The sequence below is a fragment of the Bufo gargarizans genome, chromosome 1, assembly GCF_014858855.1.
Source record: "Bufo gargarizans isolate SCDJY-AF-19 chromosome 1, ASM1485885v1, whole genome shotgun sequence".
NCBI lineage: Eukaryota > Metazoa > Chordata > Amphibia > Anura > Bufonidae > Bufo > Bufo gargarizans.
The window spans coordinates 79166484-79188657 of NC_058080.1; the positions used below are offsets into that span (position 1 = coordinate 79166484).

Genomic DNA, 22174 nt, shown 5'->3' on the forward strand with positions numbered 1-22174 from the left:
GGAACTGGGTGCCTGCTGAAATCAGTCAGCAGGCACCCTAGGTCAATGCCGAGGGGGGTCCTGTGACCCCCCGTTTCGGCGATCGCTGCAAACCTCAAAATTCAGACCTGCGGTTTGCACAGTGCTTTTGGAAGTTTCTGATCAGAAACTTCAAAATGCCATTTTTTTTAATGTTTAACCCCCCCACCCTGCAGCCCTCTTTGTTATGTGCTGGCGGGTGCAGCGCGTGGGGGGGGGTGAGGGCGGTGTGGCAGTGCAGGCGGTGCTGGGTGGGCGGGTGCGCGATCAGCCATTTTCAGAATGGCTGAGCGGTTTGCACATTGCTGACACTCTGCTTGAAACAGCTGACATCATCACACAGATGTCAGCCGTTTAACCCCTTCCATGCCGCGGTCCGTAGGGACCGCTGTATGGAAGAGGTTAACAGGGAGGGAGCTCCATCCCTCTCCCATCAGGGGCTGCTGTGCCTTTTCAGCCCCCAATTCTTGACGGGATCACAGAGGGGCCCCCTCCTTCCCCATCACCCGCTGCTCTGTTGTGGCAGCGAGTGATGGTTACCATGGCAACTGGACGTTATCATGGCTGATTAGACTTTGTAAAGTGAAAATTATACAGACATCAGACCCACTGGATCTTCAAGAACCAAGTGGGTCTGGGTAAAAAAAAATGTAAAAAAAAGTAAAAATAAAAAAGCAAATTTAGCACTGATTAAAAAAAAAAAAAAAAAAATTCCCTACACATGTTTGATATCACCGCGTCCGTAACGACCTGATATATAAAACAGTCACGTTACTTTCCCTGCACGGTGAACGCCATAAAAAATTAAAATAAAACTATGATGAAATTGAAATTTTGCCCACCTTACTTCCCAAAAAAGGTAATAAAAGTGATCAAAAAAGTTATATGTAAGCCAAAATAGTACCAATCAAACTGTCACCTCATCCCGCAAAAAATGAGCCCCTATATGAGACAATGGCCCCAAAAATTATAAAACTATGGCTCTCAGACTAAAACATGATTTTGTTTCTTCAAAAATGCTTTTTTATGTTAACCGATTTTTTTTTTTTTTTAAAGTAGACATATTAGGTATCGTCGGGTCCGGAAGAACCTGTTCTATAAAAATGCCACATGACCTAAACACTGAGGTGAACACAGTAAATAAAAAATAAAAAAACTGTGTAAAAAAAGCCATTTTTTGTCACCTTACATCACAAAAAGTGTAATAGCAAGCGATCAAAAAGTCGTATGCCCCCCAAAATAGTGCCAATCTAACCATCATCTCATCCTACAAAAATGATAACCTACCTTAGACAATCGCCCAAAAACTGAAAAAACTATGACTCTCAGACTATGGAGACACTAAAACATGATTTCTTTTGTTTAAAAAATGATATTATTGTGTAAAAAAAAAAAAAAGAAAGAATACATATTAGGTATCACCACCTCTGTAATGACCGGCTCTATAAAAACATCATATGACATAACCCATCAGGTGAACACTGTCAAAAAAAAAAAACTGTGCTAAAAAAACATTTGTTTTGTCACCTTACGTCACTAAAAGTGCAACACCAAGGGATCAAAAAGGCGTATGCCCACCACAATGGTGCAAATCTAACCGTCACCTCATCCGCAAAAAATGATACCCTACTTAAGACAATCACCTAAAAAATAAAAAAAACTATGGCTCTCAGACTATGGAGACACTAAAACATGTTTTTTTTTATGTTTCAAAAATGATATTATTGGTTAAAAGCTAAATAATAAAATAAAGCATACATATTAGGTATTGCCACGTTCATAAGAACCTGCTCTATAAAAATACCACATGACCTAACCCCTCAGGTGAACACTGTACAAAAAAAAAAAAACAGTGTCAAAAAAACTATTTTTTGGTTACCTTACATCAGAAAAAGTGTAATAGCAAGTGATCAAAAAGTCATATGCACCCCAAAATAGTGCCAATCTAACCGTCATAATCATCCTGCAAAAATGATACCTAACCTGAGACAATCACCTAAAAACTTTAAAAAAAATATGGCTCTCAGACTATGGAGACACTAAAACATGCTTTTTTTAAAAATGATATTATTGTGTAAAACCTAAATAAATAAAATAAAAAGGTATACATATTAGGTATCGCCGCGTCTGTAAGAACCTGCTCTATAAAAATAGCACATGATATAACCTGTCAGATGAACTTTATGAATAATAAAAAATAAAAACGGTGCCAAAACAGCAATTTTTTGGCAAATTTTCAATTTTAATCAATTTTTTCCCGTAACAAAGCAAGGGTTAACAGCCAAACAAAACTTAATATTTATTGCCCTGATTCTGTAGTTTACATAAATGCCCCATATGTGGTCGCAAACTGCTGTATGGCCACACGGAAGGGCGCAGAAGTAAAGGAATGCCATATGGTTTTTGGAAGGCAGTTTTTGCTGGACTGGTTTTTTGACACCATGTCCCATTGGAAGCCCCCCCCCCCCGATGCACCCCTAGAGTAGAAACTCCAAAAAGTGACCCTATTTAAGAAACTACACCCCTCAAGGTATTCAAAACTGATTTTACAAACTTTGTTAACCCTGCTAGTGTTCCACAAGAGTCAATGGTAAATGGAGATGACATTTCAGAATTTCTATTTTTTGTTACTTTGATTCACAAAAAGTGTAATATAGAGCAACCAAAAATCATATGTACCCTAAAATAGTACTAAGAAAAACTGCCACCTTATCCCGTAGTTTCCAAAATGGGGTCACTTTTTCAGAGTTTCTACTCTAGGGATGCATTAGGGGGCTTCAAATGGGACATGGTGTCTAAAAACCAGTCCAGCAAAATTTGCCTTCCAGAAACCATATGGCATTCCTTTCCGTCTGCGCCCTGCCGTGTGCCCGTACAGTAGTTTACGACCATATATGGGGTGTTTCTATAAGCCACAGAATCAGGGCAATAAATATTGAGTTTTGTTTGGCTGTTAACCCTTGCTTTGTTACTGGAAAAAAATGATTAAAATGGAAAAATTTGGCAAAAAATTTAAATTCTAAAATTTCATCTCCATTTTCCAATAACTCTTGTGGAACACCTAAAGGGTTAACAAAGTTTTTAAAATCAGATTTGAATACCTTGAGGGGTGTAGTTTCTAAAATGGGGTCATTTGGGTGGTTTATATTATGTAAGCCTCACAAAGTGACTTCAGACCTGAACTGGTCCTTAAAAAGTGGGTTTTGGAAAATTTCTGAAAGATTTCAAGATTTGCTTCTAAAATTCTAGGCCTTCTAAGGTCCCCCCAAAAAATGGCATTCCCAAAATGATCCAAACATGAAGTAGACATATGGGGAATGTAAATTAATAACTATTTTTGGAGGTATTACTATGTATTACAGAAGTAGAGAAATTAAACCTTGGAAATTTGCTAATTTTTCCAAATATTTGGTAAATTTTGTATTTTTTTTATAAATAAAAATGATTTTTTTTTACTCCATTTTACCAGTGTCATGAAGTACAATATGTGACGAAAAAGCGTTTTAAAGTTATTCACACATAAAGTGACACTGGTCAGATTAGCAAAAAATGGCCTGGTCCTTAAGGTGAAAATGAGCACGGTCCCTAAGGGGTTAAATGATATTTTTATAGCCTTATTGGCAATATTATTTTAAATTTTCCATGTCAATATCTATACTTAAAGGGGTTGTCTGGGTTCAGAGCTGAACCTGGACATATCCCTTTCTTCATCCAGGCAGCACCTCTGAGATGAGCATCAGAGCTGAATCGCGGAGGACAAGGGCTTTGTCTTGCACGATACCAATGCTCGCCCTTGCCCCGCGCTGTATCGCGCAGGACAAGGGCTTTTTTGTTCACAAACTTACACTGCTAGACAGAGGCTCCCACCTAGCAGTGTTTCTGGTGACGTCACCAGCACAAATGGGCACGCTTTCTGCATTTTGGGACATGGCGATACTTTTAGTTATTTGTATATGTAAATTGGTAAATGGAGTGATTTGATTTTTGCAGTCTATTTTATATAATTGGGAAAGTAGGAGCTTTACGATGGTAGGCCTGGGAACATTCAGAAGGCTCTTAGCTGCCATCGAAACTGAACGGCTCCTGTGATATAATTGTGGGTGAGTCTTTTGGCTCACTCGCAATGGAACTGGCGCCCTATCTCCAAAAGACCACTTAAATGCCGTGGTTGCAATTGACCTCGGCAGCCGAGTGGGGTACATATTGGTGATCAGATCTTTTCTTCAATGACAGACACTGCTGCTGGGTGTCTGCTATGGAAAACAGGTTCTGAGCGGGCCCCATCTTTAAAGAGCCAGGATCCTCCATACAGGTAAAATTATTTTAGTGTGAGAACAGAATGATCCCAAGTCAAAAAGATGAAGAGATACTTACTAAATGCTCTTCACAAAGGTATGCCACATTTGTCTGTGACATCTCCACTCCGGCTTCTGCAGTCAAAATAAAATTGAGAAAAGCCTCATCTCTGCAAAAAAGAAAAAAGAAATAAATAAATTAAGAACCAGGTAACATCATCAGTTTGCATTCCAACCTCAAAGTATGTATAGTGCCTCAGTTTAAAAAGATCAGACCCGTATTAATGATTTTGTGGATGTTGTGGTTTAATGGTTGGTTCCCACAAATGAATGTACAGTTACAATCATGAGATGGCATAGGCACATGAGCTGTGCCCGGCCATCTGGAGCAGGAGTCGGATGTAATACACAGCTGGGCTCCCACTGCAATGCCCAAGAGATAACTCCAACCAGATGAACGGAGCGGGTACTTGTAATTACACTGCACCACCAAAACTTCGATGGACAGCTGATCAGTGGGGGTTCCAACATCTGGCACTATAGGTCATCAATATACAGTTGCAAAAAAAAGTATCTGAACCCTTTGGAATGATATGGATTTCTGCACAAATTGGTCATAAAATGCGATCTGATCTTCATCTAAGTCACAATAAACAATCACAGTCTGCTTAATCTAATAACACACAAAGAATTAAATGTTACCATGATTTTATTGAACACACCATGTAAACATTCACAGTGCAGGTGGAAAAAGTATGTGATCCCTTGGGTTTAATAACTGGCTGAAACTCTTTTGGCAGCAATAACTTCAACCAAACGTTTCCTGTAGTTGCAGATCAGATGTGCACAACGGTCAGGAGTAATTCTTGACCATTCCTCTTTACAGAACTGTTTCAGTTCAGCAATATTCTTGGGATGTCTGGTGTGAATTGCTTTCTTGAGGTCATGCCACAGCATCTCAATCGTGTTGAGGGCAGGACTCTGACTGGGCCACTCCAGAAGGTGTATTTTCTTCTGTTTAAGCCATTCTGTTGTTGATTTACTTCCATGCTTTGGGTTGTTGTCCTGTTGCAACACCCATCTCCTGTTGAGCTTCAGCTGGTGGACAGATGGCCTTACGTTCTCCTGCAAAATATCTTGATAAACTTGGGAATTAATTTTTGCTTCGATGATAGCAATCCGTCCAGGCTCTGACACAGCAAAGCAGCCCCAAACCATGATGCCCCCACCACCATACTTCACAGTTGAGATGAGATTTTGATGTTGGTGTGCTGTGCCTCTTTCTCCACACATAGTGTTGTGTGTTTCTTCCAAACAACTCAACTTTGGTTTCATCTGTCCACAGAATATTTTGCCAGTACTGCTGTGGAACATCCCGGTGCTCTTGTGCAAACTGTAAACGTGCTGCAATGTTTTTTTTGGACAGCAGTGGCTTCCTCTGTGGTATCCTCCCATGAAATCCATTCTTGTTTAGTGTTTTACGTATCGTAGATTCGCTAACAGGGATGTTAGCATATGCCAGAGACTTTTGTAAGTCTTTAGCTGACACTTTAGGATTCTTCTTCACCTCATTGAACAGTCTGCGCTGAGCTCTTGCAGTCATCTTTACAGGACGGCCACTCCTAGGGAGAGTAGTAGCAGTGCTGAACTTTCTCCATTTATAGACATTTGTCTTACCGTGGACTGATGAACAGCAAGGCTTTTGGAGATACTTTTATAACCCTTTTTCAGCTTTATGCAAGTCAACAATTCTTAATCATAGGTCTTCTGAGAGCTCTCTTGTGCGAGGCATCATCCACATCAGGCAATACTTCTTGTGAGAAGCAAACCCAGTACTGGTGTGTGTGTTTTATAGGGCAGGGCAGCTGTAACCAACACCTCCAATCTCATCTCATTGATTGGACTCCATTCGGCTGACACCTTACTCCAATTAGCTCTTGGAGATTTTATTAGTCTAGGGGTTCACATACTTTTTCCACCTGCACTTTGAATGTTTACATTGTGTGGTCAATAAAAACATGGCAACATTTAATTCTTGGTGTGTTATTAGTTTAAGCAGACTGTGATTGTCTATTGTTGTGACTTAGATGAAGATCAGATCACATTTTATGACCAATTTGTGCAGAAATCTATATCATTCCAAAGGGTACACATACTTTTTCTTGCAACTGTATATGTCCTGGACAACCCATTTAATGAATGACCTTTTTTATTTTTCTGGGCTACTGAAATAATTTTATGTTATAACTAGTGCTGTTTTAATGTTGTTTAGTGGTTATTAGGGGTTAAAACACATATTTTTGTTCGCCAAGAGGTCATAGAATGCCTCTAGGGAACAGTCAAGGGGTTGTCAATGAGTAGAACCACCCACTGGGCCCCTATGTGTAAAATGTGCAGAAATTTAGATCAATAAGGTTGCATTCACAGGATCGTATGTATTTTGTGGTCTGAGAAAGGCAGATACGCAAAAAATACAGGTGACATCCGTGTTGCATCCATTTTTTGCTGATCCATTATAACAATGCTTATCCTTGTCTGCAAAACGGACACGAATAGGACATGCTCTATCTTTTTGCAGGGGTACGGAAACGACATAAGGATGCAGTCAAAACACAGTGTGCTGTCTGCATTTTTTGTAGACTCATTGAGATCAATGGGTCCACATCCTATCCTCAAAAAATGTGGATCGGATGCGGACCAACAATACAGGCCTAAATGACAAGTTTTACTGAATCTTTTCCCACAAAAGAATGTATCAATCTGCTCAGCTCCTCCTGCTCCTGGTAATAGGACATCATGTTCAACATCACAGGTTCCCTTTAAAAGGGATCATACTGGATACAAGGTCTTCCACTATTGTCTATGGGATGTGTCTGGTTTTATCTTTTTAATTTATTCCCGCTTGAGAAATAACAGTAAATTGTCTAAATCAGAGCAATGATCGTAAATCCAACGTACAAGGTGCCATCCAGGTAGGCATTTACAGCTTTCCGGATAACAAGTCCAATGTTTCCATTCTGCTCTGCAACAAATTTAGCCAACCTAAAAATATGAATTAAAAAATACTTTGTAACGAATGGTTTCATCTTGTGAATACGTTAATCATGATTTTTACATCATCTTTGTAATGCAATTACTACTGAAGGAAAGAGCTTAGGATGGGTTTACAGAACCAGCTGAGATCCTCAGCCTGATAAAACAACTGCTTCTAAACAGTTTTTGAAGATTATAGGTGCATCCTGCCTTTCTGTAAGTCTTATTTCCCCCTCCTTATCTGTTCTGTGAGCTCTGGAGCTGAAGACAAACATAGTGGGAAGTAAGGGAAAGGACATCATGGCAGTACAATGCTGGCAAATTCCACATAAGGGATATGCCCCTGCTTCTGATTGAAATGCATCTAGCCGTGCAGCTGAAACTGGGGATAATAAAAGAGATTAAAGAGACTTTAGGGAAGCCCTAAAAGACATATTCCTTTTTTTGAAAACTCAGGTATGCTTTAAGATTTGCTGACTGGTTGAAAAAGGATTCCTTTATAACAGTAGGATCACAGAATAAAAGCAGAGATCACTACACTATGGGTTATTATACTTACAGTATTGCAGTGGTTGGATCTCTCTGGACACCCCTCAATATTCCAGTGATTAAATATTGTGCTATGCTGATAGAAGCTTCAATATGGCCGCCCTCAGAAGCTTTTGACATGAATTCATAGGCTTGTGTCTGGAAGAAAATACAAAAATATATAGAGGGTCAATAGCTTGTCTTTGTCCTGCTTTACTTGGGCTACATGTTCAAAGTGAATGTACCTACTGCATCTCCAGCATCTGATAAAAGACCGTAGAGGCTTTATTGTGCGTCTTTAAAACCAAACAGGGAACTCCTCTGTGTTTCAGGTCTACCAATAATGACCCTTAGGGTGCATTCACATCACCGTTTAGCTTTCTGTTCTTCTGATTCGTCAGAGGAAGAGAGAAAAAAGCAGGATCCTGTAAAAAACTAAAAAAAAAAAGAAAACGCATCCTTTTGCATCAGTTATGCATAAGATTGCATCCATTTTATTTACAGGATCCAGTTTTTTCTCTCTCTCTTCTTCTGACAGATCAGAAGAGCGGAAAGCTAAACGGTAATGTGAATGCACCCTTACTCCTGCCATTTTTTATGCCATGAGTAAGAGTTATTATTGTTATCCCTGAAATGCGTAGGAGTTCGTGTCCATGTTGGATTTAAAGTTGATCAGACATGTATTGCCTATCCTGTGAGCAGGTGATACGTTTCAAGCTTGCGCCAAGCCTTTCAACTGACTGCATTCTCTAGTGAGCTTCTTCTACAGCAGATGTAGAGGACCTGGTATAAAGTATACACTTCCCAGAATGCTAATCACCGGAGCAAGCACCATGCAGACATTGAGCATTGGATTATCATACAAGCTGTAAATCTGGAAACATATACGATAAATAAAGCTAAATAATTACATAGTTACTTATGTAGATTATATTTGTAAATTGCAAAACAGTGTTGCAAGGTAAATATATATATACTCACTTCATTGACACTACCTTCCCCTGGGTAGGTACCATGTAGATGCATCACGCCGAGGTTAAATGCTGCATCTGCGTTCCCTTTGTAATAGGCTTTGCGCCAATATTTCACAGCTCTGACATAGTCTTTCCGGAAACTATGGTAATACCAACCCAAGCCATTCAGAGCTTCAACTTGTCCCTGGGTGCAAAAAGAACAACACACACCATTGTTTAAAAATCTGTACATATTATGCACCTAATCTTCTAGACCTGATTTCCTGTTCTTCAGAACGTAGAATTTCACAGATGCCAACAATGAGGAAGAAAATGTCTTCCTTATAAAGTCTGAAACAATGCATTAATAAATTGTAGATAATGAAATGAAAGAGCTAAAGGGATTGCTAAGTGTTAAAGGGATACCATATTTCAACACGAACTTGATGAGCCATGAAACTGATTGTTGACACCGCCGCACCCTTGGGCATCCTAATGCTTGGGGTGGCCAGGCTCTGCTCCCGGTGAAGAAATAGCTAATCAAACTTTTATGATGTTATCTTAATGCCATAAGGTCTGCTTGCTGCAGTTTTTGTCCAGCCGAATCCTGGCACCAAAGCCGGAAACGGGCTGTTTGTAAATTACTTTCTAAGGCTTAGAAACACATCCGTCCATCCAGTTCAGTCCATGAGGTCAAAGCCAATTTTAGGGGACAACGTTCTTTCCAAACTCCAAATTGCTAAAACCAGAGTACCTCTTTTATATGTTATCATCACCTTTGCAGCAGATTTTTTCATTAACTTTAAGGCCATTTTCTTGTTCTTTGGAACACCATCACCCTAAAAAACAACAGAGAAACCTGTAAGAACATGCGCCGTTAACACCTATATGAAACTACAATTCATACTAGAGTGCATGTCTAAATCAAGGCCCATTATTTGTCATAATGCTGAGCAAAGACGTTGACTGCTTTGCATTCCTGCCTTACAGAACTGGGATCTGGGGTATAAATCCAACCAAGGTAAACAACCATATGGAATTTATTATGTTTTCCATGTGTCATTCACCTTCAGGGGGCCTTTCTATCATGGCCAGACCTGCAGAGATAAGTATACTTTCTTTATCCCCGTCGTTGGGGTCAGGCTCCTTTGGTCCCTGGCCACTGCTGCTTTGCTCTGGTCTCCGCATGTCAAGATCCTTCACGTGGCCGTTGCAGCCAATAAGTGGCCGCAGCGGTGATGTGTCCCCAATGGGTCATGTCACTGGGTCACTTGATGTATGGGGACTAGGGATGAGCGAACTCGAACTGTATAGTTCGGGTTCGTACCGAATTTTGGGGTGTCCGTGACACGGACCCGAACCCGGACATTTTCGTAAAAGTCCGGGTTCGGGTTCGGTGTTCGTCGCTTTCTTCGCGCTTTTGTGACGCTTTCTTGGCGCTTTTTGAAAGGCTGCAAAGCAGCCAATCAACAAGCGTCATACTACTTGCCCCAAGAGGCCATCACAGCCATGCCTACTATTGGCATGGCTGTGATTGGCCAGAGCACCATGTGACCCAGCCTCTATTTAAGCTGGAGTCACATAGCGCCGCCCGTCACTCTGCTCTGATTAGCGTAGGGAGAGGTTGCGGCTGCGACAGTAGGGCGAGATTAGGCAGATTAACTCCTCCAAAGGACTTGATTAACTGATCGATCTGCAGCTGTGGATCATTGAGCTGCTGATCCTCAATTGCTCACTGTTTTTAGGCTGCACAGACCGTTTGTCAGTCTCATTTTTCTGGGGTGATCGGCGGCCATTTTGTGTCTTGTGGTGCGCCAGCACAAGCTGCGACCAAGTGCATTTAACCCTCAATGGTGTGGTTGTTTTTTGGCTAAAGCCTACATCAGGGTGAAGCTGTCACACCAAGTGCATTTAACCAGCAATAGTCTGTTCATTTTTTGGCCATATACAAAATCAGGGGCAAGCTGCGCCTGTCACCAAGTGCATTTAACCCTCAATGGTGTGGTTGTTTTTTGGCTAAAGCCTACATCAGGGTGAAGCTGTCACACCAAGTGCATTTAACCAGCAATAGTCTGTTCATTTTTTGGCCATATACAAAATCAGGGGCAAGCTGCGCCTGTCACCAAGTGCATTTAACCCTCAATGGTGTGGTTGTTTTTTGGCTAAAGCCTACATCAGGGTGAAGCTGTCACACCAAGTGCATTTAACCAGCAATAGTCTGTTCATTTTTTGGCCATATACAAAATCAGGGGCAAGCTGCGCCTGTCACCAAGTGCATTTAACCCTCAATGGTGTGGTTGTTTTTTGGCTAAAGCCTACATCAGGGTGAAGCTGTCACACCAAGTGCATTTAACCAGCAATAGTCTGTTCATTTTTTGGCCATATCCCAGTCTAATTCTGTCACTAAATCCATACCGGTCACCCAGCGCCTAAATACTAGGCCTCAAATTTATATCCAGCTAAATCTGTCCCTAGTGCTGTAGCTGGGCGAGTTATTTAGTGTCCGTTCAAGCACATTTCTTGTTCTGGGTTGAAATACAATTCCCAATTTAGCAATTTCATAATTTAGTGGTTCCTGCTATATCAGAGCTCTTTGAAATCTATCCCAAAAAGGGTATATAATATTGAAGGTGCACATAGGGTCATTCAGAGTAACTTCACACACACCCGCTACTGTGTATTTCCAAGTCTAATTCTGTCACTAAATCCATACCGGTGACCCAGCGCCTAAATACTAGGCCTCAAATTTAATTCCCTCTAAATCTCTCGTTACCCACCGCTGTACTGTTGTTGCTGGGCAAGATATTTAGTGTCCGTCAAAGCACATTTTTTGTTCTGGGTTGAAGTACAATTCCCAATTTAGCAATTTCATAATTTAGTGGTTTCTGCTATATCAGAGCTATTTGAAATCTATCCCAAAAAGGGTATATAATATTGAAGGTGCACATAGGGTCATTCAGAATAACTTCACACACACCCGCTACTGTGTATTTCCAAGTCTAATTCTGTCACTAAACCCATACCTGTCACCCAGCGCCTAAATACTAGGCCTCAAATTTAAATCCCTCTAAATCTCTCGTTACCGTTGTCCTGTTGTAGCTGGGAAAGTTATTTAGTGCCCGTCAAAGCACATTTTTTGTTCTGGGTTGAAGTACAATTCCCAATTTAGCAATTTCATAATTTAGTGGTTCCTGCTATATCAGAGCTATTTGAAATCTATCCCAAAAAGGGTATATAATATTGAAGGTGCACATAGGGTCATTCAGAATAACTTCACACACACCCGCTACTGTGTATTTCCAAGTCTAATTCTGTCACTAAATCCATACCGGTGACCCAGCGCCTAAATACTAGGCCTCAAATTTAATTCCCTCTAAATCTCTCGTTACCCACCGCTGTACTGTTGTTGCTGGGCAAGATATTTAGTGTCCGTCAAAGCACATTTTTTGTTCTGGGTTGAAGTACAATTCCCAATTTAGCAATTTCATAATTTAGTGGTTTCTGCTATATCAGAGCTATTTGAAATCTATCCCTAAAAGGGTATATAATATTGAAGGTGCACATAGGGTCATTCAGAATAACTTCACACACACCCGCTACTGTGTATTTCCAAGTCTAATTCTGTCACTAAACCCATACCTGTCACCCAGCGCCTAAATACTAGGCCTCAAATTTATATCCAGCTAAATCTGTCCCTAGTGCTGTAGCTGGGCGAGTTATTTAGTGTCCGTTCAAGCACATTTCTTGTTCTGGGTTGAAATACAATTCCCAATTTAGCAATTTCATAATTTAGTGGTTCCTGCTATATCAGAGCTCTTTGAAATCTATCCCAAAAAGGGTATATAATATTGAAGGTGCACATAGGGTCATTCAGAGTAACTTCACACACACCCGCTACTGTGTATTTCCAAGTCTAATTCTGTCACTAAATCCATACCGGTGACCCAGCGCCTAAATACTAGGCCTCAAATTTAATTCCCTCTAAATCTCTCGTTACCCACCGCTGTACTGTTGTTGCTGGGCAAGATATTTAGTGTCCGTCAAAGCACATTTTTTGTTCTGGGTTGAAGTACAATTCCCAATTTAGCAATTTCATAATTTAGTGGTTTCTGCTATATCAGAGCTATTTGAAATCTATCCCAAAAAGGGTATATAATATTGAAGGTGCACATAGGGTCATTCAGAATAACTTCACACACACCCGCTACTGTGTATTTCCAAGTCTAATTCTGTCACTAAACCCATACCTGTCACCCAGCGCCTAAATACTAGGCCTCAAATTTAAATCCCTCTAAATCTCTCGTTACCGTTGTCCTGTTGTAGCTGGGAAAGTTATTTAGTGCCCGTCAAAGCACATTTTTTGTTCTGGGTTGAAGTACAATTCCCAATTTAGCAATTTCATAATTTAGTGGTTCCTGCTATATCAGAGCTATTTGAAATCTATCCCAAAAAGGGTATATAATATTGAAGGTGCACATAGGGTCATTCAGAATAACTTCACACACACCCGCTACTGTGTATTTCCAAGTCTAATTCTGTCACTAAATCCATACCGGTGACCCAGCGCCTAAATACTAGGCCTCAAATTTAATTCCCTCTAAATCTCTCGTTACCCACCGCTGTACTGTTGTTGCTGGGCAAGATATTTAGTGTCCGTCAAAGCACATTTTTTGTTCTGGGTTGAAGTACAATTCCCAATTTAGCAATTTCATAATTTAGTGGTTTCTGCTATATCAGAGCTATTTGAAATCTATCCCTAAAAGGGTATATAATATTGAAGGTGCACATAGGGTCATTCAGAATAACTTCACACACACCCGCTACTGTGTATTTCCAAGTCTAATTCTGTCACTAAACCCATACCTGTCACCCAGCGCCTAAATACTAGGCCTCAAATTTAAATCCCTCTAAATCTCTCGTTACCGTTGTCCTGTTGTAGCTGGGAAAGTTATTTAGTGCCCGTCAAAGCACATTTTTTGTTCTGGGTTGAAGTACAATTCCCAATTTAGCAATTTCATAATTTAGTGGTTCCTGCTATATCAGAGCTATTTGAAATCTATCCCAAAAAGGGTATATAATATTGAAGGTGCACATAGGGTCATTCAGAATAACTTCACACACACGCTTCTGTGCATTTCCAAGTCTAATTCTGTCACTAAATCCATACCGGTGACCCAGCGCCTAAATACTAGGCCTCAAATTTAATTCCCTCTAAATCTCTCGTTACCCACCGCTGTACTGTTGTTGCTGGGCAAGATATTTAGTGTCCGTCAAAGCACATTTTTTGTTCTGGGTTGAAGTACAATTCCCAATTTAGCAATTTCATAATTTAGTGGTTTCTGCTATATCAGAGCTATTTGAAATCTATCCCTAAAAGGGTATATAATATTGAAGGTGCACATAGGGTCATTCAGAATAACTTCACACACACCCGCTACTGTGTATTTCCAAGTCTAATTCTGTCACTAAACCCATACCTGTCACCCAGCGCCTAAATACTAGGCCTCAAATTTAAATCCCTCTAAATCTCTCGTTACCGTTGTCCTGTTGTAGCTGGGAAAGTTATTTAGTGCCCGTCAAAGCACATTTTTTGTTCTGGGTTGAAGTACAATTCCCAATTTAGCAATTTCATAATTTAGTGGTTCCTGCTATATCAGAGCTATTTGAAATCTATCCCAAAAAGGGTATATAATATTGAAGGTGCACATTGGGTCATTCAGAATAACTTCACACACACGCTTCTGTGCATTTCCAAGTCTAATTCTGTCACTAAATCCATACCGGTGACCCAGCGCCTAAATACTAGGCCTCAAATTTAATTCCCTCTAAATCTCTCGTTACCCACCGCTGTACTGTTGTTGCTGGGCAAGATATTTAGTGTCCGTCAAAGCACATTTTTTGTTCTGGGTTGAAGTACAATTCCCAATTTAGCAATTTCATAATTTAGTGGTTTCTGCTATATCAGAGCTATTTGAAATCTATCCCTAAAAGGGTATATAATATTGAAGGTGCACATAGGGTCATTCAGAATAACTTCACACACACCCGCTACTGTGTATTTCCAAGTCTAATTCTGTCACTAAATCCATACCGGTGACCCAGCGCCTAAATACTAGGCCTCAAATTTAATTCCCTCTAAATCTCTCGTTACCCACCGCTGTACTGTTGTTGCTGGGCAAGATATTTAGTGTCCGTCAAAGCACATTTTTTGTTCTGGGTTGAAGTACAATTCCCAATTTAGCAATTTCATAATTTAGTGGTTTCTGCTATATCAGAGCTATTTGAAATCTATCCCTAAAAGGGTATATAATATTCAAGGTGCACATTGGGTCATTCAGAATAACTTCACACACACACGCTTCTGTGCATTTCCAAGTCTAATTCTGTCACTAAATCCATACCGGTCACCCAGCGCCTAAATACTAGGCCTTAAATTTATATCCCGCTGAATTTGAATACAATACATTGGGCCAAATAATATATTTGTTGTTGTGGTGAACCATAACAATGAGAAAAACATCTAGTAAGGGACGCGGACGTGGACATGGTCGTGGTGGTGTTAGTGGACCCTCTGGTGCTGGGAGAGGACGTGGCCGTTCTGCCACATCCACACGTCCTAGTGTACCAACTACCTCAGGTCCCAGTAGCCGCCAGAATTTACAGCGATATATGGTGGGGCCCAATGCCGTTCTAAGGATGGTAAGGCCTGAGCAGGTACAGGCATTAGTCAATTGGGTGGCCGACAGTGGATCCAGCACGTTCACATTATCTCCCACCCAGTCTTCTGCAGAAAGCGCACAGATGGCGCCTGAAAACCAACCCCATCAGTCTGTCACATCACCCCCATGCATACCAGGGAAACTGTCTCAGCCTCAAGTTATGCAGCAGTCTCTTATGCTGTTTGAAGACTCCGCTGGCAGGGTTTCCCAAGGGCATCCACCTAGCCCTTCCCCAGCGGTGAAAGACATAGAATGCACTGACGCACAACCACTTATGTTTCCTGATGATGAGGACATGGGAATACCACCTCAGCATGTCTCTGATGATGACGAAACACAGGTGCCAACTGCTGCGTCTTTCTGCAGTGTGCAGACTGAACAGGAGGTCAGGGATCAAGACTGGGTGGAAGACGATGCAGGGGACGATGAGGTCCTAGACCCCACATGGAATGAAGGTCGTGCCACTGACTTTCACAGTTCGGAGGAAGAGGCAGTGGTGAGACCGAGCCAACAGCGTAGCAAAAGAGGGAGCAGTGGGCAAAAGCAGAACACCCGCCGCCAAGAGACTCCGCCTGCTACTGACCGCCGCCATCTGGGACCGAGCACCCCAAAGGCAGCTTCAAGGAGTTCCCTGGCATGGCACTTCTTCAAACAATGTGCTGACGACAAGACCCGAGTGGTTTGCACGCTGTGCCATCAGAGCCTGAAGCGAGGCATTAACGTTCTGAACCTGAGCACAACCTGCATGACCAGGCACCTGCATGCAAAGCATGAACTGCAGTGGAGTAAACACCTTAAAACCAAGGAAGTCACTCAGGCTCCCCCTGCTACCTCTTCTGCTGCTGCCGCCTCGGCCTATTCTGCTGCTGCCGCCTCGGCCTCTTCCTCCGCCTCTGGAGGAACGTTGGCACCTGCCGCCCAGCAAACAGGGGATGTACCACCAACACCACCACCACCACCACCTCCGTCACCAAGCGTCTCAACCATGTCACACGCCAGCGTTCAGCTCTCCATCTCACAAACATTTGATAGAAAGCGTAAATTCCCACCTAGCCACCCTCGATCCCTGGCCCTGAATGCCAGCATTTCTAAACTACTGGCCTATGAAATGCTGTCATTTAGGCTGGTGGACACAGACAGCTTCAAACAGCTCATGTCGCTTGCTGTCCCACAGTATGTTGTTCCCAGCCGGCACTACTTCTCCAAGAGAGCCGTGCCTTCCCTGCACAACCAAGTATCCCATAAAATCAAGTGTGCACTGCGCAACGCCATCTGTAGCAAGGTCCACCTAACCACAGATACGTGGACCAGTAAGCACGGCCAGGGACGCTATATCTCCCTAACTGCACACTGGGTAAATGTAGTGGCAGCTGGGCCCCAGGCGGAGAGCTGTTTGGCGCACGTCCTTCCGCCGCCAAGGATCGCAGGGCAACATTCTTTGCCTCCTGTTGCCACCTCCTCCTTCTCGGCTTCCTCCTCCTCTTCTTCCACCTGCTCATCCAGTCAGCCACACACCTTCACCACCAACTTCAGCACAGCCCGGGGTAAACGTCAGCAGGCCATTCTGAAACTCATATGTTTGGGGGACAGGCCCCACACCGCACAGGAGTTGTGGCGGGGTATAGAACAACAGACCGACGAGTGGTTGCTGCCGGTGAGCCTCAAGCCCGGCCTGGTGGTGTGTGATAATGGGCGAAATCTCGTTGCAGCTCTGGGACTAGCCAATTTGACGCACATCCCTTGCTTGGCGCATGTGCTGAATTTGGTGGTGCAGAAGTTCATTCACAACTACCCCGACATGTCAGAGCTGCTGCATAAAGTGCGGGCCGTCTGTTCGCGCTTCCGGCGTTCACATCCTGCTGCTGCTCGCCTGTCTGCGCTACAGCGTAACTTCGGCCTTCCCGCTCACCGCCTCATATGCGACGTGCCCACCAGGTGGAACTCCACCTTGCACATGCTGGACAGACTGTGCGAGCAGCAGCAGGCCATAGTGGAGTTTCAGCTGCAGCACGCACGGGTCAGTCGCACTACAGAACAGCACCACTTCACCACCAATGACTGGGCCTCCATGCGAGACCTGTGTGCCCTGTTGCGCTGTTTCGAGTACTCCACCAACATGGCCAGTGGCGATGACACCGTTATCAGCGTTACAATACCACTTCTATGTCTCCTTGAGAAAACACTTAGGGCGATGATGGAAGAGGAGGTGGCCCAGGAGGAGGAGGAGGAGGAGGAGGAAGAGGGGTCATTTTTAGCACTTTCAGGCCAGTCTCTTCGAAGTGACTCAGAGGGAGGTTTTTGGCAACAGCAGAGGCCAGGTACAAATGTGGCCAGCCAGGGCCCACTACTGGAGGACGAGGAGGACGAGGATGAGGAGGAGGTGGAGGAGGATGAGGATGAAGCATGGTCACAGCGGGGTGGCACCCAACGCAGCTCGGGTCCATCACTGGTGCGTGGCTGGGGGGAAAGGCAGGACGATGACGATACGCCTCCCACAGAGGACAGCTTGTCCTTATCCCTGGGCAGCCTGGCACACATGAGCGACTACATGCTGCAGTGCCTGCGCAACGACAGCAGAGTTGCCCACATTTTAACCTGTGCGGACTACTGGGTTGCCACCCTGCTGGATCCACGCTACAAAGACAATGTGCCCACCTTACTTCCTGCACTGGAGCGTGATAGGAAGATGCGCGAGTACAAGCGCACGTTGGTAGACACGCTACTGAGAGCATTCCCAAATGTCACAGGGGAACAAGTGGAAGCCCAAGGCCAAGGCAGAGGAGGAGCAAGAGGTCGCCAAGGCAGCTGTGTCACGGCCAGCTCCTCTGAGGGCAGGGTTAGCATGGCAGAGATGTGGAAAACTTTTGTCAACACGCCACAGCTAACTGCACCACCACCTGATACGCAACGTGTTAGCAGGAGGCAACATTTCACTAACATGGTGGAACAGTACGTGTGCACACCCCTCCACGTACTGACTGATGGTTCGGCCCCATTCAACTTCTGGGTCTCTAAATTGTCCACGTGGCCAGAGCTAGCCTTTTATGCCTTGGAGGTGCTGGCCTGCCCGGCGGCCAGCGTTTTGTCTGAACGTGTATTCAGCACGGCAGGGGGCGTCATTACAGACAAACGCAGCCGCCTGTCTACAGCCAATGTGGACAAGCTGACGTTCATAAAAATGAACCAGGCATGGATCCCACAGGACCTGTCCGTCCCTTGTCCAGATTAGACATTAACTACCTCCCCATAACCATATATTATTGGACTCCAGGGCACTTCCTCATTCAATCCTATTTTTATTTTCATTTTACCATTATATTGCGAGGCTACCCAAAGTTGAATGAACCTCTCCTCTGCCTGTGTGCTAGGCCTAAATATATGCCAATGGACTGTTGCAGTGGTGGGTGACGTGAAGCCTCATTCTCTGCTATGACATGCAGACTGATTCTCTGCTGACATGAAGCCAGATCCTCTGTTACGGGAGCTCTCTCCTCTGCCTGGGTGCTGGGCCTAAATTTATGACAATTGACTGTTGCAGTGGTGGGTGACGTGAAGCCTGATTCTCTGCTATGATATGAAGACTGATTCTCTGCTGACATGAAGCCAGATTGTCTGTTACGGGACCTTTCTCCTCTGCCTGGGTTCTGGGCCTAAATTTATGAAAATTGACTGTTGCAGTGGTGGGTGACGTGAAGCCTGATTCTCTGCTATGATATGAAGACTGATTCTCTGCTGACATGAAGCCAGATTGTCTGTTACGGGACCTTTCTCCTCTGCCTGGGTTCTGGGCCTAAATTTATGAAAATTGACTCTTACAGTGGTGGGTGACGTGAAGCCTGATTCTCTGCTATGATATGAAGACTGATTCTCTGCTGACATGAAGCCAGATTGTCTGTTACGGGACCTCTCTCCTCTGCCTGGGTGCTGGGCCTAAATTTATGACAATGGACTGTTGCAGTGGTGGCTGACGTGAAGCCTGATTCTCTGCTATGACATGCAGACTGATTCTCTGCTGTCATGAAGCCAGATTGTCTGTTACGGGACCTCTCTGCTCTGCCTGTGTGCTAGGCCTAAATATATGCCAATGGACTGTTGCAGTGGTGGCTGACGTGAAGCCTCATTCTCTGCTATGACATGCAGACTAATTCTCTGCTGACATGAAGCCAGATTGTCTGTTACGGGACCTCTCTCCTCTGCCTGGGTGCTGGGCCTAAATTTATGACAATGGACTGTTGCAGTGGTGGCTGACGTGAAGCCTGATTCTCTGCTATGACATGCAGACTAATTCTCTGCTGACATGAAGCCAGATTGTCTGTTACGGGACCTCTCTCCTCTGCCTGGGTGCTGGGCCTAAATATATGCCAATGGACTGTTGCAGTGGTGGCTGACGTGAAGCCTCATTCTCTGCTATGACATGCAGACTAATTCTCTGCTGTCATGAAGCCAGATTGTCTGTTACGGGACCTCTCTGCTCTGCCTGTGTGCTAGGCCTAAATATATGCCAATGGACTGTTGCAGTGGTGGGTGACGTGAAGCCTCATTCTCTGCTATGACATGCAGACTGATTCTCTGCTGACATGAAGCCAGATTGTCTGTTACGGGACCTCTCTGCTCTGCCTGTGTGCTAGGCCTAAATATATGCCAATGGACTGTTGCAGTGGTGGGTGACGTGAAGCCTCATTCTCTGCTATGACATGCAGACTGATTCTCTGCTGACATGAAGCCAGATTGTCTGTTACGGGACCTCTCTGCTCTGCCTGTGTGCTAGGCCTAAATATATGCCAATGGACTGTTGCAGTGGTGGGTGACGTGAAGCCTCATTCTCTGCTATGACATGCAGACTGATTCTCTGCTGACATGAAGCCAGATCCTCTGTTACGGGAGCTCTCTCCTCTGCCTGGGTGCTGGGCCTAAATTTATGACAATTGACTGTTGCAGTGGTGGGTGACGTGAAGCCTGATTCTCTGCTATGATATGAAGACTGATTCTCTGCTGACATGAAGCCAGATTGTCTGTTACGGGACCTTTCTCCTCTGCCTGGGTTCTGGGCCTAAATTTATGAAAATTGACTCTTACAGTGGTGGGTGACGTGAAGCCTGATTCTCTGCTATGATATGAAGACTGATTCTCTGCTGACATGAAGCCAGATTCTCTGTTACGGGACCTCTCTCCTCTGCCTGGGTGCTGGGTAGTGTTGAGCGCGAATATTCGAAAAGCAAATTTTTTTCGCGAATATCGCAACTTCGCGATTTCGCGAATATTTCGAATATAGTGCTATATATTCGTAAAAACGAATATTCGTTTTTTGTTTCCCCCCCCCCCCCCACAAAATTACAGTACACATATAATTGATTGTTTCCCAAAGGTCCAACAGCTCAGATCTTACTCACATTGCCTAGAAAGTGATTGAGGCGCGAATCTTCGTAAGGCGATTTTATTAGCGCACATGCGAATATCGGCACGTCCCAGAACAGAGGCAAAGGGCTTTGCATTCATACATTAGTGAATTGAGTTGCGAATCTTCGTAAGGCGATTTTATTAGCGCACATGCGAATATCTACACTTGTCCCAGAACAGAGGCAAAGGGCTTTGCATTCATACATTAGTGATTGAATTGAGCTGCGAATCTTCGTAAGGCGATTTTATTAACGCAAATGCAAATATCTACACTTGTCCCCAGAACAGAGAGGCAAAGGCCTGTGCATTCATATAGTATAGCACCATATTCGCGAATACGTAGAACTTCGTAAAATTCGATTTACGAATATTCGTATTTTTTATTTTACTTTCCACCTTACAGATTACATTGATCTGTACTCTGTCAACTACTGTCATCACCCCCCACTGTATCTCGATTGATTCCCAAAAGTCTCACATTCCCTAGAAAGTGATTGAGGTGCGAATCTTCGTAAGGCGATTTTATTAGCGCACATGCGAATATCTACACTTGTCCCAGAACAGAGGCAAAGGGCATTGCATTCATACATTAGTGATTGAATTGAGTTGCGAATCTTCGTAAGGCGATTTCATTAGCGCACATGTGAATTTTGCATAGCATATGTATTATGCGATAATTCGAATTATCGCATATGCGAAATAATAACGAATTTGAATAATCGCGAATATTTTACGAATATTCTTTCGAATATTCACAAAATTTCGCGAATTCGAATATGGGACATGCCGCTCAACACTAGTGCTGGGCCTAAATTTATGACAATGGACTGTTGCAGTGGTGGGTGACGTGAAGCCTGATTCTCTGCTATGACATGCAGACTGATTCTCTGCTGACATGAAGCCAGATTGTCTGTTACGGGACCTCTCTCCTCTGCCTGGGTGCTGGGCCTAAATATATGCCAATGGACTGTTGCAGTGGTGGCTGACGTGAAGCCTCATTCTCTGCTATGACATGCAGACTAATTCTCTGCTGACATGAAGACAGATTCTCTGTTACGGGACCTCTCTCCTCTGCCTGGGTGCCGGGGCCTAAATATCTGAGAATGGACTGTTCCAGTGGTGGCTGACGTGAAGCCTCATTCTCTGCTATGACATGCAGACTAATTCTCTGCTGACATGAAGACAGATTCTCTGTTACGGGACCTCCCTCCTCTGCCTGGGTGCTGGGCCT

The 22174-nt window shown here is 43.6% G+C and overlaps 1 protein-coding gene across 2 annotated transcripts in view; it reads right to left on the reverse strand.

The window, feature by feature from the left end:
• Positions 1–22174, reverse strand: part of LOC122930396 (protein sel-1 homolog 3-like) — an 85111-nt gene that overhangs the window by 12787 nt on the left and 50150 nt on the right. For both annotated transcript variants that reach the window (XM_044283806.1, XM_044283889.1), the window contains exons 14-18: positions 9604–9666; positions 8856–9032; positions 7906–8033; positions 7272–7355; positions 4393–4483 (exon numbers count right to left, since the gene is read on the reverse strand). In XM_044283806.1, the coding sequence (XP_044139741.1) occupies positions 4393–4483; positions 7272–7355; positions 7906–8033; positions 8856–9032; positions 9604–9666 (543 nt within the window). The remainder of the gene's footprint in view (positions 1–4392; positions 4484–7271; positions 7356–7905; positions 8034–8855; positions 9033–9603; positions 9667–22174) is intronic.